The following is a 15,156-nucleotide window of genomic DNA, read 5'->3' on the forward strand; positions in this document are numbered from 1 at the left end:
AAGATGCCTGACTAAAGGTCAGAGGTTTCCCTTTGTATTTAAATAAATCTACACATCCTCTGCCACCAGCATTCCTATCGAGATGTTGATTTGTCCCTGCCATTTCAGCTTATGCCTCTGACTTCACTGATGCAGCCAGACCCTACACCCCTTGGTGTTTCTCTCTGGGGAGCACCTACTGTGTGCTTCTTTCCCCCAGGAATACTGGGGAGGGGCAGGGGTTACACCAGAATGCTTTGGATTCAGGCGAATCTAGGATTGAACTGGGCTTGTTCACTTACAAGCAGCACCTCTTTGGAAAGTTTCTTTCTTTTTTTTTTTTTTTTGAGACGGTGTCTTGCTCTGTCACCCAGGCTGAAGTGCAGTGGTGCAATCTTGGCTCCCTACAACCCCCACTTCCCAGATTCAAGCGGTTCTACCACCTCAGCCTCCCAAGTAGCTGGAATTGCAGGCACGTGCCACCATGCCTGGCTACTTTTTGTATTTTTAGAAGAGACGGGGTTTCACCATGTTGGCCAGGCTGGTCTTGAACTCTCGACCTCAAATGATCCGCCCGCCTCAGCCTCCCAAAGTGCTGGGATTACAGGTGTTAGCCAACATGCCCAGCCCTCTTTGTGAAAGCTTCTTACACTCTTATTGTCTCTGTTTCTTCATTTGCAAATTGGACATGAAATAATACCTATTCTGGCCAGGCACAGTGGCTCAAGCCTGTAATCCCAGCACTTTGGGAGGCTGAGGCAGGCAGATCACTTGAGGTCAGGAGTTCGAGACCAGCCTGGCCAACATGGCGAAACCTTGTCTCTACTAAAAGTACAAAAATTTCTCCGTCATGGTGGTGCACGCCTGTAATCCCAGCTACTCAGGAGGGTGAAGTGAGAGAATCACCTGAACCCAGGAGGTGGAGGTTGCAGTGAGCCAAGATCCTGTCACTGCACTCCAGCCTATGCAACAGAGCAAGACTCTGTCTCAAAAGTAAAAAAATAATAATAAAATAAAACTTATTCTGAGCTTTACTGAACCTTAGCAAAACAGCTAAATCCATTTATATACAGAATCTTCTAGCACATAGAAAAACCAACTTATTACCCGAAGGTAGCATAACTTTGCTTTAAAAATACACAAAGGTAGCAAAAGAAAATAAAACAATGGACCAATCTTACTTATACTATTTTATTTGGGATTGCTCATCTATCTTCAAACCAGTGACATTCATTAAAAACACACAAACATCAACTCAAGAAATATAGGATGACTTTGAACCATTAAAAATTATCATGGGCCGGGCGCGGTGGCTCACGCCTATAATCCCAGCACTTTGGGAGGCCGAGGTGGGTGGATCACGAGGTCAAGAGATCGAGACCATCCTGGTCAACAAAGTGAAACCCCATCTCTACTAAAAATACAAAAAAAATTAGCTGGGCATGGTGGTGCGCGCCTGTAGTCCCAGCTACTCGGGAGGCTGAGGCAGAAGTGCTTGAACCCAGGAGGCAGAGGTTGCAGTGAGCTGAGATCATGCCATTGCACTCCAGCCTGGGTAACAAGAGCGAAACTCCGTCTCAAAAAGAAAAAAAAATTATCATGGTTAGGCCTCGTGGGATGGTTCACACCTACAATCCCAGCAACTGGGGAGGCTGAGGCTGGAGGATCACTGTAGCCTAGGAGTTTGAGACCAGCTTGAGCAACATAGTGAGACCCAATCTCTACTGAAAAAAAAAAAAAAATTCACCGGGCATGGTGGTACATGCCTGATTAAAGAAGGGCACTGACTGAGCCGAATAGAGAAAGTGAACATCAAAATGCCTGGGGAGGGGAATATCAATGAGAAGTAGGGGGGTTGTGCCATAAATTCCTGAAACGTTCAGGATTAGGTTCTTAGAATGTGGAGTAAGGAAGGAATGGAATCAAAACGACAAGGTTGGTTGAAAGCCTTTGACTGGAGAAGCTGAACCTCTAAGTTAATCTTCACCATCCCAGTGGGAAATAAAGGGCTTATTTTTCTGGAGTGTTTAAACCTGGGGAACTCTAGACTCCTGTGTACCAGTGGAGGACTGAGGAGTAGCCATTTCCTGGGGGACTGAGTCAGGGTCGAGGGTTGGGGGAAAGATGAAAAAGAAATTTGGAGGCTGAGGCGGGAGGAGTGCTTGAGCCTGGGAGTTTGAGACTAGCCTGGGCAACATAGCGAGACCAATATTTCTATCAAAAGAAACAAAAATTGCCTGCCTCTGCAGGCACAAGTCACCACCCTCGGCCCCAAGACAATTTTTAAAAAGAAATGAAAAGTAGACTTGCCCTACCAAATATTAAAACATATTAAAAAGCTATGATAAGTCCAGGCATGGTGGCTCACACCTGTAATCCTAGCACTTTGGGAGGCCAAGGCAGGAGGATCGCTGGCAGCCAGGAGTTCAAGGGTGCAATAAGCTGTGATCACATCACTGCACTCCAGCCTGGGTGACAGAGCAAGACCCTGTTTTTTTAAAAAAAAAAAGAAGAAGAAGAAAAAAGCAACAACTATGATTATAGCAATATGATTTGGGTGTTGGAATAGATAGATTAGATTAATTAATTGGACATGTTAGATTAATTAATGTTGAAGTAGACATCATATATTAGAAAAATATAGAAATTGACCCTTACATTTAAGAATAAAGATATGATCAAAATGATGTCTCAAACCAGTAGGGAAAAATAATAATTCAATAAATGATATTGGAAACATTGACAATATACACACTTGGAAGATATAAATTCCAGATGAACTAAGGGCAAATCTAATATTAAAAACATGTATATACATGAATGAACTGAGAGAACATTATGCTGAGTGTGAAATAAGCCAGGCACAGAGTGATAAATACCATATAATTGCACTTATATAAAAAAGTTGAACTCATAGAAGTAGGAAATAGAATAGTGCTTACCAGAGGCTGGGGGCAGCAGGGGAGAATGGGGACAAGGGAGAGGTTGGTCAATGGGTGCAAAGTTACAGGTAGATAGGAGGAATAAGTTCTGTTGTTCTATTGCACAGCACAGAGACTATAATTAATAATAATGTATATTTCAAAATAGCTGAAAAAGGATTTTAAATGTTCTAAACACAATAAATGATAAAAATCTGAAGTGATGGATATGCTGATTAGCCTTATCTGATCATTCTAGAATGTAAAAATGTATCATAACATCGCATTGTACCCCATAAATATTGTATTAGTCCATTTTCACACTGCTAATAATGACACGTACCAGAGACTGGGTAATTTATAAAGGAAAGAGCCTTAATTGATTCACAGTTCCACAGGGCTAGGAAAGGCTCAGGAAACTTAAAATCAATCATGGTGGAAGGGGAGGCAAACATGTCCTTCTTCACACGATGGCAGGAAGGAGAAGTGCAGAGCGAAGTTGGGGAAAAACCCCCTAATAAAACCATCAGATCTCGTGAGACCTCACTCATTATTACAAGAACAGGCTGAAGGTAACTTTCCCCATGATTCAGTTACCTCCCACTGGGTTGTTTCCCACAACAGGTGGGGATTATGAGAACTGAGGTTCAAGATGATATTTGGGTGGGGACACAGCCTAACCATATCAAATATATATGGTAATTTTTGGTCAATTAAAAACAAAAAAAAGTTTATACACTTGGAAGAAGTAAGACTTTCTTAAGTAACACTTGCTTGGCAGCATACTTTATGACTTTCAGCACATTTAGTTTTCTGATGTTTTTTGGTTTTAATCAATAGAATGAAGACGATAATAGTAGAATTATTGTGAAATTTACGCTGATCTGGCAGAGTATAAATCTCATTGGTTACATTAAACTTTGTGGTTTAGTAGTTGTATTCAATTCTGTACAACCCAGTCGCCTGGGAGTGGTGAAGTTTTATTTTTCCTGCTGCTATTAACAACATATTTAAGTCTAATGTGCAGAAATTCTTCCTATGCTAATTCCTTGATCTCAGCACCTCTAGCAGTGACAAGAAAACTTTCTCCTTTGACATTTTTGACAAGTCCTTACCCACTGTCATGACTACTTGTGAATATCTGATGATACATGTACAAAAACAGAAAAAATCTGTAAATTCTGAATATCCTTTGATTTTTCTCCTTTTGACATCAGTTCCCATCAGAAGAAAATTACTGGGTTTATCTAACTTGGTAGGTCATTTTCAGGATGAGCTAGTGTGTGAAGCCTCTCTCCTTGCCTACCTGTGCTCCCTCCAACCATCCACGGTAAGGAGTGAATGCTTTACCAAGCAGAAGTAAAAAAAATACTTTGCCAGGCATAGTGGCGCACACCTGTAGTCCCAGCTACTTGGGAGGTTGAGTCAGGAGTATCACTTGAGCCCAGGAGTTTGAGGCAGCAGTAAACTATGATTTCACCACTGCTCTCCAGCCTGGACAGCAAAGTGAGACCCTGTCTCTTAAAAAAAAAAAAGTTAAAAATGTTAAGGTCTTTTTTTTCATTTGAGCAGCAAGGTAAAAAGACAAAAAGTTTCTCATTGGCAAAATTGTCCTACTGGTGGATTGGCTGTTTTTTCCCTTCCCAGATGACCAACTCCATAACAAAGTAATTGTACCTCTAGATAGAGACTCAGTTATAAGTGAGAGTCCAATTCAAAACAACCCAAGAAAATTCCTAAGGGAATTGGCTTGAGTAGCTGGAAGGTCTGAGGTTGGCTATAGCTTCAGGCCCAGCTGGTTGGCCTGCACTGCGAAGGCCTGGCCCTACCTGAACTGTGCGAAATGGACTCCCCCCAGGAAGAGGGAGGGCCTCTTTGCCGGGATAAAGGAGGAAGGTGCTGAGCTAGCAAAAGTGACAGCTGTCCACAGCAGTAACTAAAGACGTTTCCTAGTTCAGCACGTAGCACATATGGTGCCTATATTGTCTTTTTCTTCCCAAGGTTATTGTTAGAATCAAGGGATTGCAACATCACGGCATTCTTGCTTGGTCATGAAGCAGACTGCCTGAATACATCAGCTTTGGTTCCTTTAACGTGGGGCTGTAATGAGGCTGGGAGACAAGTGGCTGGTTCTCTTTCTTGTTTCGCCTCTGTGCCACTCTATTACGATGGTCACTTTGTAACAATGCATTTTGTTTGTTTGTTTGTTTTGTGAGGTTTCATTAGGACAGGATAATATGCCGTATATAAACATCATGAAAGTGTATCATCATAAACTCTAACAGGATTAGAATGAAAAGTCTTCTAAATATGGTTCTGAGGCCAGGCATGGTGGCGCATCCCTGTAATCCCAGCACTCTGGGAGGCTGAGACAGGAGGATCATTTGGACTCGGGAGTTCAAGACCAGTCTGGACAACATAGCAAGACCTTTTCTCTACTAAAAAGAAAAATTAACTAAGAAAAAAATCAGACAGGCATTATGGCATGTGCCTGTCTGTAGTCTCAGCTACTTGGGAAGCCGAGGCTGGAGGATTGCTTGAGCCTGGGAGTGGAGGCTGCAATGAGCTGTGAGCACACCACTGTACTCCAGCCTGGGTGACAGTGAGACCCTGTCTCAAAAAAATATGTATATATATATGTATGTATACACACACACACACACGTGCATATATATTATATATATATATATATTGTATGTATATATTTGTATATATGTATATACAGTTCTGAGCGTCATATTCCTAGGACTGCAGAAACTGACTGGGGCCTCATCATTCCTGTCAGAAGGTCTAAGTGCAACACTTCTTAATTCATGGCCTGTTCCAATTGCCCTGGATGTCAGATGAAGGGCTGGGTCTCCACTGGTGGGGAGTAGAGGAGGCCTCCAGGCTCTTGGGGAAGCAGAATCTGACTGTTCTCCACTGCAGGCCTATAGTCAGGGCTTGCTGGCAAAGCTGACATACTTGGCCCACCCCTAGGGCTCCATATTTCTGCCTTCTCCAATTCTCTCTGCTCCAGGAGAGGCTCAGGCACCTTCCAGAGCGTTTTGCTTCATGTTAGGTTTGTCTGTCCTCTCTCCACTCTCCCACTCCCGCTGCACACCCAGCCTCTCCCCGCCAGCCATTACAAAGCTTTGTCTCAAGGGCAGAAGCAGGAGCATGGCTCTTGGTAACCATAGGCAACCATGAATCCCTATTAGCTATTTGTGCTATATTTGTAAGGCACATTCCGGCCACTAACTGGGTAGACAGGAAAACGTACTTTAAAGATTTTCTTGTGCGGTAAAATCATCTCCCTGTTTTTTTCTCCTTTTTTGCAGAATGACCAATCCATGGGTGAGATGCAGATAATCGGAGGCGATGATCTTTCAACACTGGCTGGAAAGGTTTGTTAATGTAACTGTGCTCAGGCCGCATGATGTCTGGGGGCATTGGTGACCTGCATTTCAGGTCAGCACTCACAGAACATTTCAGACACTCTCCCGGGTTTTCCAATTCATACAGATGGCTGTGTGAATCCTTTTAATGATCTCCCCTTTCTAAAACGCTCTTTTTAGAATGCTTCCAAGACACCACGCAGACCAAATCTTTCTTCTCCACGCTTCCTTCCAATGTTATTTCAGACAGCAAAACCCCTTTGCCCACCTTGTTCTAATCCTTTTCTACTCATCTTTCCAGGCACCGTCTGAAAAGGAAGCTTTCTCCTTTATTTATTTATGCCTTTTTTCTCTCATCCCTCCTCCGCACCTAGGCACTCCAGTAAGACATTTAAACAGGTTCATTGAAATGTACAAAATTTGGGGAGGGAAGAGAAAATGACTTCTTAAGAGTGCATTTCAGCAGTTTGCCTTTTTTTTTTTCTATTAGGAAGAACGTAAACTATTAGATAATAGGAAGAACACCTCCAGTTTTAACTGGGAGTTCCGAATCTGCCAGTGCTTAATAATTAAGTGAAAAGACTGTTTAGATTCTGACATAAATAAACTGGAAAGATGGGTTGTTTCCTAACGGATATGATGTTTGTGGAATGTTACTTGAAATGCAAGTTTGCTGTGAATAACAGCAATCTGGAATTTGTTTTGGTTCAGCTGTACTGACCTAGCTTGTATGTCTTATCCCTGAATAGCTTCGGCTTTCTAAGTAAAATGGATCAGTCTATTACACAAGCTTAATCTCTCATTCTTGTGGTTGTTATTGTTATGCAATGCCCGGGTAGGGAAAAGGAATAGCAGCCACATTTAATAAAAATATGTGGAATAATCTTAGGATCATTACAGAGCCCCAAGGACTCTTCTTTTTTTTGAGACAGAGTCTTGCTCTCTCCCCGGTCTGGAGTGCAGTGGTGCAATCTCAGCTCACTGCAACCTCCACCTCCGGTTTCAAAAGATTCCCCTGCCTCAGCCTCCTGAGTAGCTGGGATTATAAGTGTGCACCACCATGCCTGGCTAATTTTTGTATTTTTAGTAGAGATGGGGTTTCACCATGTTGACCAGGGTGGTCTCAAACTCCTGACCTCAAGTGATCCACCCGCCTCGGACTCTGACTACAAAACAGCATACTCTCCTCTACTCTGAAGACAGCACAGTAGACTGTCTTCAGAATTAAACGGCTGTCTAGCAGTAAATCGTGTTCCATAAAAATCAGAAATAACTTGCTGGTCTTAATGCATCACTAAGCCATCATTTGATGTTACCGTTACATTGGTGCATAAACAACATCCTAGAAAGCTAAAATACTCAAAGTAATTTCCAGAAATTCATAAATTTTATCGACCCTGGGGTGGTGTTTAAATAATATGTCATTTTAGCATCTTATTGTAGGACATGACTTACAGGTTTATTTCACAAAAGAAATAGCTTACTTGCGCTTTTGCTATGGAGACTGTCAAAGTGACAACTCTAAGATTCTCAAATGAATGCCAAGAAGAAATTTGCACATAGACAGCCAAGCACGGTGGCTCATGCCTGTAATCCCAGCATTTTCAGAGGCCGAGGCGGGTAGATCATTTGAGGTCAGGAGTTCAAGACCTGCCAGGCCAATGTGGCGAAACCCTGTCTCCACTAAAAATACAAAAATAAACCCCAGCTACGTGGGAGGCTGAGGAGGGAGGATTACTTGAGTCCCAGAGTTAAGGCTGCAGTGAGCTATGATAGCACCACTGTACTCCAGCCTGGGCGACAGAACAAGACTCTGTCTCTTAAAAAAAAAATTATTTTAAAATTAAAAAAATCTTTATATTATACCTTATTTCCACTAGAGCCCTTTCCCCAAGTTGCAGTGTTTACCTTAGGGCTGATTTTTTATTTGCCTGTCTCCCTGACCAGGAAGTCAGCATCAAGTGGGCAGAGACACTGCCTGGTCCATAACAAATGGGAATAAATATTTGGTGACTGAACAAGTGGACAATCCTCTTATTTAGAAATTAGAAAGAAGTCCTTGATTAATTTTGGGGAAGGGAAGACAAAGCAGAGGGAAAAGGTAAACATAAGCCCACGTGGTCACACCCAAGGACACACCTGCCAGCTGGTTAAGTTGAGAGGTGGGCAAGAAAGGTGCTGAGTGAGGGAGGAGCACCTTCTTTGTTGAGGCAGGAGGGCTTCCTTACAAGAGATTCAAGGGGAGGCTGGGTGCGGTGGCTCATGCCTGTAATCCCAGAACTTTGGGAGGCCGAGGTGGGCCAAGGTGGGCCAAACTTACCTGAGGTCGGGAGTTCGAGACCAGCCCGATGAACATGGAGAAACCCCATCTCTACTAAAAATACAAAATTAGCTGGGCATGGTGGTGCATGCCTATAGTCCCAGCTACTCAGGAGGCTGAGGCAGGAGAATCGCTTGAACCCAGGAGGTGGAGGTTGTGGTGAGCCGAGATCATGCCATTGCACTAGAGCCTGGGTAACAAGGGTGAAACTCTGTCTCAAAAGAAAAAAAAAAGAGATTCAGGGGGACTGAGGAAGTGAATGCAATACAGCTGAGGTGGAAGAGTGAATAAAAAAATCACTTAGCTATTAAAATTTCCTTTTCCTTAAAAAGATAAAGGCCAATACGCCTTGGCATAACACCAAGTAACCACCAGAAGTAGCCAGAGCCCAGTTTGAACATCACAACTGTAAGTGTTTCAGAAGCTACTTCTGGCATGCGTCAACAGATCCTGTAGGTAGAGACAATGTATTGTTTGTGGAGTTTTTCAGCTATAGGGGCACTGTTAAAATCCATTTGTTTCTATTCAATAGGTAATAAAAATGATCAGTTGTTACTGGGTTTAGGAAACTTGAATGCCCATTACAGCCCTGGGGGAGGGTTTTCTGTCTTATAGAGCGAGTCTGTTAGCATTTAAGTTATAGTTTCTGCCTTAAAATAATAGGCAGCTCGGCCGGGCACAGTGGCTCACGCCTGTAATCCCAGCACTTTGGGAGGTCGAGGTGGGCGGATCACCATGTCAGAAGGTCGAGATCATCCTGGCTAACATAGTAAAACCCTGTCTCTGCTAAAACTACAAAAAATTAGCTGGATGTGGTGGTGCGTACCTGTAGTCCCAGCTGCTTGGGAGGCTGAGGCAGGAGTATTGCTTGAGGCCAGGAGGTGGAGATTGCAGTGAGCCAAGATTGCGCCACTGCACTCCAGCCTGGGCAACAGAGCCAGACTCCCTCCCCACCACCAAAAAAAAAAAAAATAGTACGCTACTACAATGACTTCTTTGGGTAGCCATTTTCATAAGAAATAAAATACAAGACATGAACAAGGTAAAAAAAAAAATAAAAAGATAAAGGCCTTCACATGGCCCACCCTGTTCACTTATTCTTCATTCAGCCTCTCCATGAAACGTTATCAATTAAGTTAGATAGAACGAATAAGCTCCAGTATTCAATGGCAATGTAAGGTGACTATGGTTAGCAACAGTGTGTTGTATATTTCAAAGTATGTAGAAGAGAGGACTTGAAATGTTCCCAACACATAGAAATGATAGACAGTCAAGGCAATGGCTACCCCAAATGCCCTGACCTGCTTATTATACATTCTGTGCATGTAACGAACATTCACAGGCACTCCATAAATACAGACAACATTTTGTATCAATGAAAAAATAAAATTTTAAAAATAAGAATTGGCAAGATTTTACAAATAAATTTTAGAGGCTCTCCAAAATCTTTCCATCATGAAGACTATACACTAGCTGGAAAACAAAGCGAAGGGAAAAGGCACCCAACAGTTAGTGGGTGCTTGTTTTAATGGGTGTAGAAGAAAGGCTGAAACTGCAATAAATATCTGCACCGGATGAAAGAATTGTTGAGGCCAGGAGTTTGAAACCAGACTGGGCAACGTAGTGAAACTGCGTCTCTACAAAAGAAATTTAAAATGTAGCCAGGCACGGTGGTGTAGCCTGTAGTCCCAGCTACTCAGGAAGCTGAGGTGGGAGGATCGCTGGGGCTTAGGAGGCTGAGGCCGCAGTGACTTCTCCTTTCTCCTGTGGTCATAATACAATTTGTCAGTCATTCAATAAACTTACATTTAAAATACACTTATTATCATGTTATTATTCTGCCAGGAATTTGTTCCCAGCAACATACTTTCTCTTGTTTAATGCTTGGCACTTTAAGAAGAGCCCCATGGGTCTTTCCACACAAGACTCTTTCCTTGGGTTTAAAGAAATCCAAAGAATGAAGGATTCCTTAGGATTCAGATCATCTTTGAAAGGGGAGGGTGAGCTTTAACTTGGAATAGGAAGGTTTGTGATTAACAGAGAAGATGGGGAAGGGCACCCCAAATGGCAACACTTGACCCCCAAGCCTCAGGGTACTCCTCAGTAGCTATCGCCATCATGTACCCCAAAACAACCATCACTCCCTCCAAATAAATTTAAAAACCATTAAGCCAGCCAGGCACAGTAGCTCACGCCTGTAATCCCAGCACTTTGGGGGCCGAGGTGGGCAGATCACTTGAAGTCAGAAGTTTGAGACCAGCCTGGTCACCATGGCAAGACCCAGTCTCTACTAAAAATACAAAAATTAGCCAGACATGATAGCACACACCTGTAGTCCCAGCTGAGGCAGTAGAATCGCGTGAACCTGGGAGGCAGCGGTTGCAGTGAGCCGAGATCATGCCACTGCACTCCAGTCTGAGCGACAGAGCAAGTTCCTGTCTCAAAAAAAAATTAAACCTACAAAAACCCCACCAAAATTTAATATGATACTGCAACCTACTCTCCCACTAAAAATTGCCCTAATCCTCCATAAATAGCTGAAGGCTTCGAAGAAAATCCCACAAAGCCTACAATAAGAATAATACTTAATAAAAATAAAAACACGGAATGGGGTAATTGAGAAAAGAATAGGATCACTGGGCAGGAGTGGACCAGCATACCTGAAGGAAATTCATCAAAAACGGATAAGTAGTAAGCAAAAAAAAAAAAGACCCGAAAACACAGGGTTTGGTGTGTAGAACACATTCAAAGTCCCAAAGAAGAGTTGAACTTGCTCGGCAAAGCAAACAAGAGACACAAAAGTATTTGAGCAGAGATGACATCATGGAGCTGTGTTTTAGGAAAATGAAACTGACAAGAGGGAAGAATGGCTGAAAGAGGGGAGAAAGCAGTTTGGAGTTGGGGTTGGCAGAGGCTGCAGGAGCACTTCAACTACAGGAGCGAAGTAAGGATGGAAGAGAAGGAATCGTGGTATCAAAAGGAGCCCTGACAAAGTTAAATGAAGGAGGGAGGGCTAGAAGGATTTTTTTTTAAATTAAATTTGTGTATGAAAGAACTCTATAAAACATGGGGAAATAGCTCACCTACATAATCTTGTCACGCTGTGAGTTAGGGGCACTATGAACCCATAACTCACTGTGAACCCATCACTGTATAATACTTCTGGAGCCCTTGAAGACATGGGATTGAAATATTTAGAAAAAAGGAGACTCTAGACAACCACCCATGCCTCCCTAACCCCCTGACCTCTGGCTTTCTTTTTCTTTCTTTCTTCCATTTCTTTCTCCCTTTTTACTTTGAACCCTGAGAAACTCCTTTCTCTTTTCCTGTCTTTTTGCTTTCTTTTTTTGTTCTCTCTCTTTCTTCTCTCTTCCTTTCTCTCTTTTTTTTTTTTTTTGCTTTTTTAAATTCCTTTCTCTCTCTTCTTTTCTCTCTCTCTCTCCTCTCTCTCGCTCTCTTTTCTTCCAAGGAAAGGAGGCTCACAAGGGAGGCAGTCTGAGTCATGGTTCTAAATAGGTCATTGCTGTTGAATAAAGGGAGCCCTCAATGATTAAGTTAAATGGCCTCTTTAAAATATTAAAAGAATTTTATTCGGTTTTTAAGCTGTCTATACAATGTATTCTCTGGCTGATTTTTTTTTTTGAAAGTTGATTTAATACTGGCACTTCATAAAATGTGTTTATCTATTAAAGCAAGATTTCATTCATATTCAAGAGAAACCTCTGAAAGGGTGGGATAAAACAAAATGCATGGAAACAGGCTCAAATCTGCCAACATGAAAACAGAGTGTGCAGGTTAAGCCCAAGATTGTGGGAGACATGACCCCCAAACCCACCATCAAATAATTTTGGGTTTTGTTTTTGTTTGTTTTTTGAGACAGAATCTCGTTCTGTCGCCCGGGCTGGAGTACAGTGGTGCAGTCTCCGCTCACTGCAACCTCTGCCTCCCAGGTTCAAGTGATTCTCCTGCCTCAGCCTCCCAAGTTGCTGGGATTACAGGCGCACACCACCACATCCAGCTAATTTTTGTGTTTTAGTAGAGAGGGTGTTTCATCATGTTGGTCAGGCTGATCTCGAACTCCTGACCTCAAGTGATCCACCGCCTCAGCCTCCCAAAGTGCTGGGATTACAGTAACGAACCACCACGCCTGGCCTAAGATTCTAATTAAATGCCAGAATGAAGCATCGGAACCTGCCAAAAGTTCCCCCTTGGCTGCCTTAACTGTTTAAATCATTCTTTTTTTTATTGCATCTGACTAAGCTGAGAACGATAATGGAAATACCCACTGACTGATGACTCTGGAAATTTTGTGAATTATCAAAAAATTCACAAAACTACATTCCCTTCTCCACGGGGTTTCTATTCACATTCCTACTCATGCTCCACATCCACGATGCAGCTCAATGTCACTGCTGCCATTGCTCTTGATTAGTGTGACCACGGCCACCAAACTACACTGCTGCAGATGAGTCAGTGTGGGGCACAAATCACTGTGTGCTCTAAAATGCTAGAAGTCGGAATAACTCATTTAAGAATATCATGTAAATTTGTGCAATTCTTTCCTCCTTTCTTCTTTCTTCCTTTTTCTTTTTGTTAGGAAACCGCTGTGATTAGCTTTGATCAGAATCGTGCAATAGCAAAGAAAGCACACTGCAGAGATTCTTCACAGAGTTTTTGCCTGAAGCTCCCAGGCTGCAGATTTTACTGGCTTTCTGGGAGGAAATGAGCTAGGTGTGAGGTGATGACTAAGACAGTAACTGGCAAACATCTCAGATGCAGTGATTAGAGTTATCAGATTGGAAGTGTTTAGGAGGCACAGCGTGTACTGAAAAGAGAAGTTGCCTACTCAAAAAATGTGAATTTTAGGAAATTGCTTAGCGCAAAATGAAAAGCGATAGACACTGACGATAGCTTGGTTAAGGAGGAATTGCAGACTGTTAAGGAAAGATGGAGGGGATGAATCAGCAGTACAATGAACTAGAGTAAGTGAAAGAAGGGCAGTCAAAATTGTTGATTCACTACACAGGTATTTCTTGAGCACCTACTAGATGCCAGTCTCCACGTTATTTTTGTTTGTTTTGTTTTGTTTTTTTGAGACAAAGTCTTACCCTGTCACCCAGGCTGGAGTGCAGTGGCACCATCTCAGCTCACTGCAACCTCCGCCTCCCAGGTTCAAGCAATTCTTGTGCCTCAGCCTCCCAAGTAGCTGAGACTACAGCCGTGTGCCACCATGCCTGGTTAATTTTTGTATTTTTAGTAGAGATGGGGTTTCATCATGTTGACTAGGCTGGTCTTGAACTCCTGGCCTCAAGCGATCTGCCTGCCTTATTACAGGTGCAAGCCACCACACCTGGCCTCAATGTTACATACTGATTATATAAAGATAAATTAGTGTTGGCTCCCTAGCTCTTTGAGCTAATCTTAGGTGCAGCCATATCTCAGAGTTATTGTGGATTTGGTTCCAGATCACCACAATAAAGAGAGCCACATAAACTTTTTGGTTTTTCAGTGCAGATAAAACTTACGCTTATACTATACTATAGTCTACTAAGTGCGCAACATTATGTCTAAAAAATAACATACATAACTTAATGAAAAAATGCTTCATTGCTAAGAAAATGCTAATGATCGTCTGAGCCTTCAGTGAGTCATCGTTTTTCCTGGTGGAGGGTCTTGCCACGATGTTGATGGCGGCTGACTGATCAGGCTGCTGGTTGCTTCAGAAGGTTGGGGTGGCTGTAGCAGTTTCTTAAATCAAGGCAACAATGAAGTTTGCTGCTTTGATTGACTTCCTTTTATGAAAGATTTATCTGCAGATTGTGATGCTGTTTGATAACATTTTACCCACAGTAGAACTTCAAATATTTTTTTCACAGTTAAGTGGGCACCTGGTCTTTGAGAATCTTCTCTTGAGACAGCTCTCTTTGGTTCCACAACTCTTCCATCCACCTTGTGTGGCCTGGCACTCATGGCTGCATCCACCTTCTCCGCAGTGGCATATATGATGAACCCAAAGCCCCTGGAGCGCTTGGTGTTTGGATCTCTCATTATCACACAGTCTGTGAGCATTGCCCATTGCTCAAAATGGCTCCTCGGGCTCTCATCAGTTGTTTCAAAGCTCAGCCCTCCAGTGAAGAGCTTCCTCAGTTGTTCGGGCTCTTTAGGAGACTCTGACTTAGACATGGCCACAAGGAGAAGAGAGACTTTAACAATGTTTCTTTGGTGATGTCCACAGGCAGAAAGGGACAACTGGGGGAATTTGAATCTCTAGTAGGCTTTATATGATGTTAAGACATTATCATCATTTTTGTTAGATGTTATAATACTTTAGCTATACATAATAAAGAATGTCATGATACCTTTAATCTATTTTACAGTACAGAAACATTTTTAAATACTTTAAAGAGTTAAGCATGTTTCAAAACTTTAGAAAGTGTTTAGACTTTTCTGTTTTCAAGCATTCTATAATTGTTTATGTTTACATATTATAGAAAGGACAAACTTTCTTGGACAGGTATATATTTATATATAAGGAAATATATGCACTTTCTATAATAAA

General features: G+C 42.4%; 1 protein-coding gene across 4 annotated transcripts in view; it reads left to right on the forward strand.

Moving 5' to 3' along the window:
- Positions 1-15,156, forward strand: part of PRTFDC1 (phosphoribosyl transferase domain containing 1) — a 93,013-nt gene that overhangs the window by 64,635 nt on the left and 13,222 nt on the right. For all 4 annotated transcript variants that reach the window (XR_010339546.1, XM_064368589.1, XM_064368592.1 and 1 more), the window contains one exon: positions 6,221-6,286. Coding sequence is in view for 3 of the 4 variants with exons in the window: in XM_064368589.1 (XP_064224659.1) it covers positions 6,221-6,286 (66 nt within the window). In the remaining variant the exon portion in view is untranslated. The remainder of the gene's footprint in view (positions 1-6,220; positions 6,287-15,156) is intronic.

The sequence above is a fragment of the Aotus nancymaae genome, unplaced genomic scaffold, assembly GCF_030222135.1.
Source record: "Aotus nancymaae isolate 86718 unplaced genomic scaffold, 86718_ANA_hifiasm-v0.15.2.pri h1tg000077l, whole genome shotgun sequence".
Classification (NCBI taxonomy): domain Eukaryota; kingdom Metazoa; phylum Chordata; class Mammalia; order Primates; family Aotidae; genus Aotus; species Aotus nancymaae.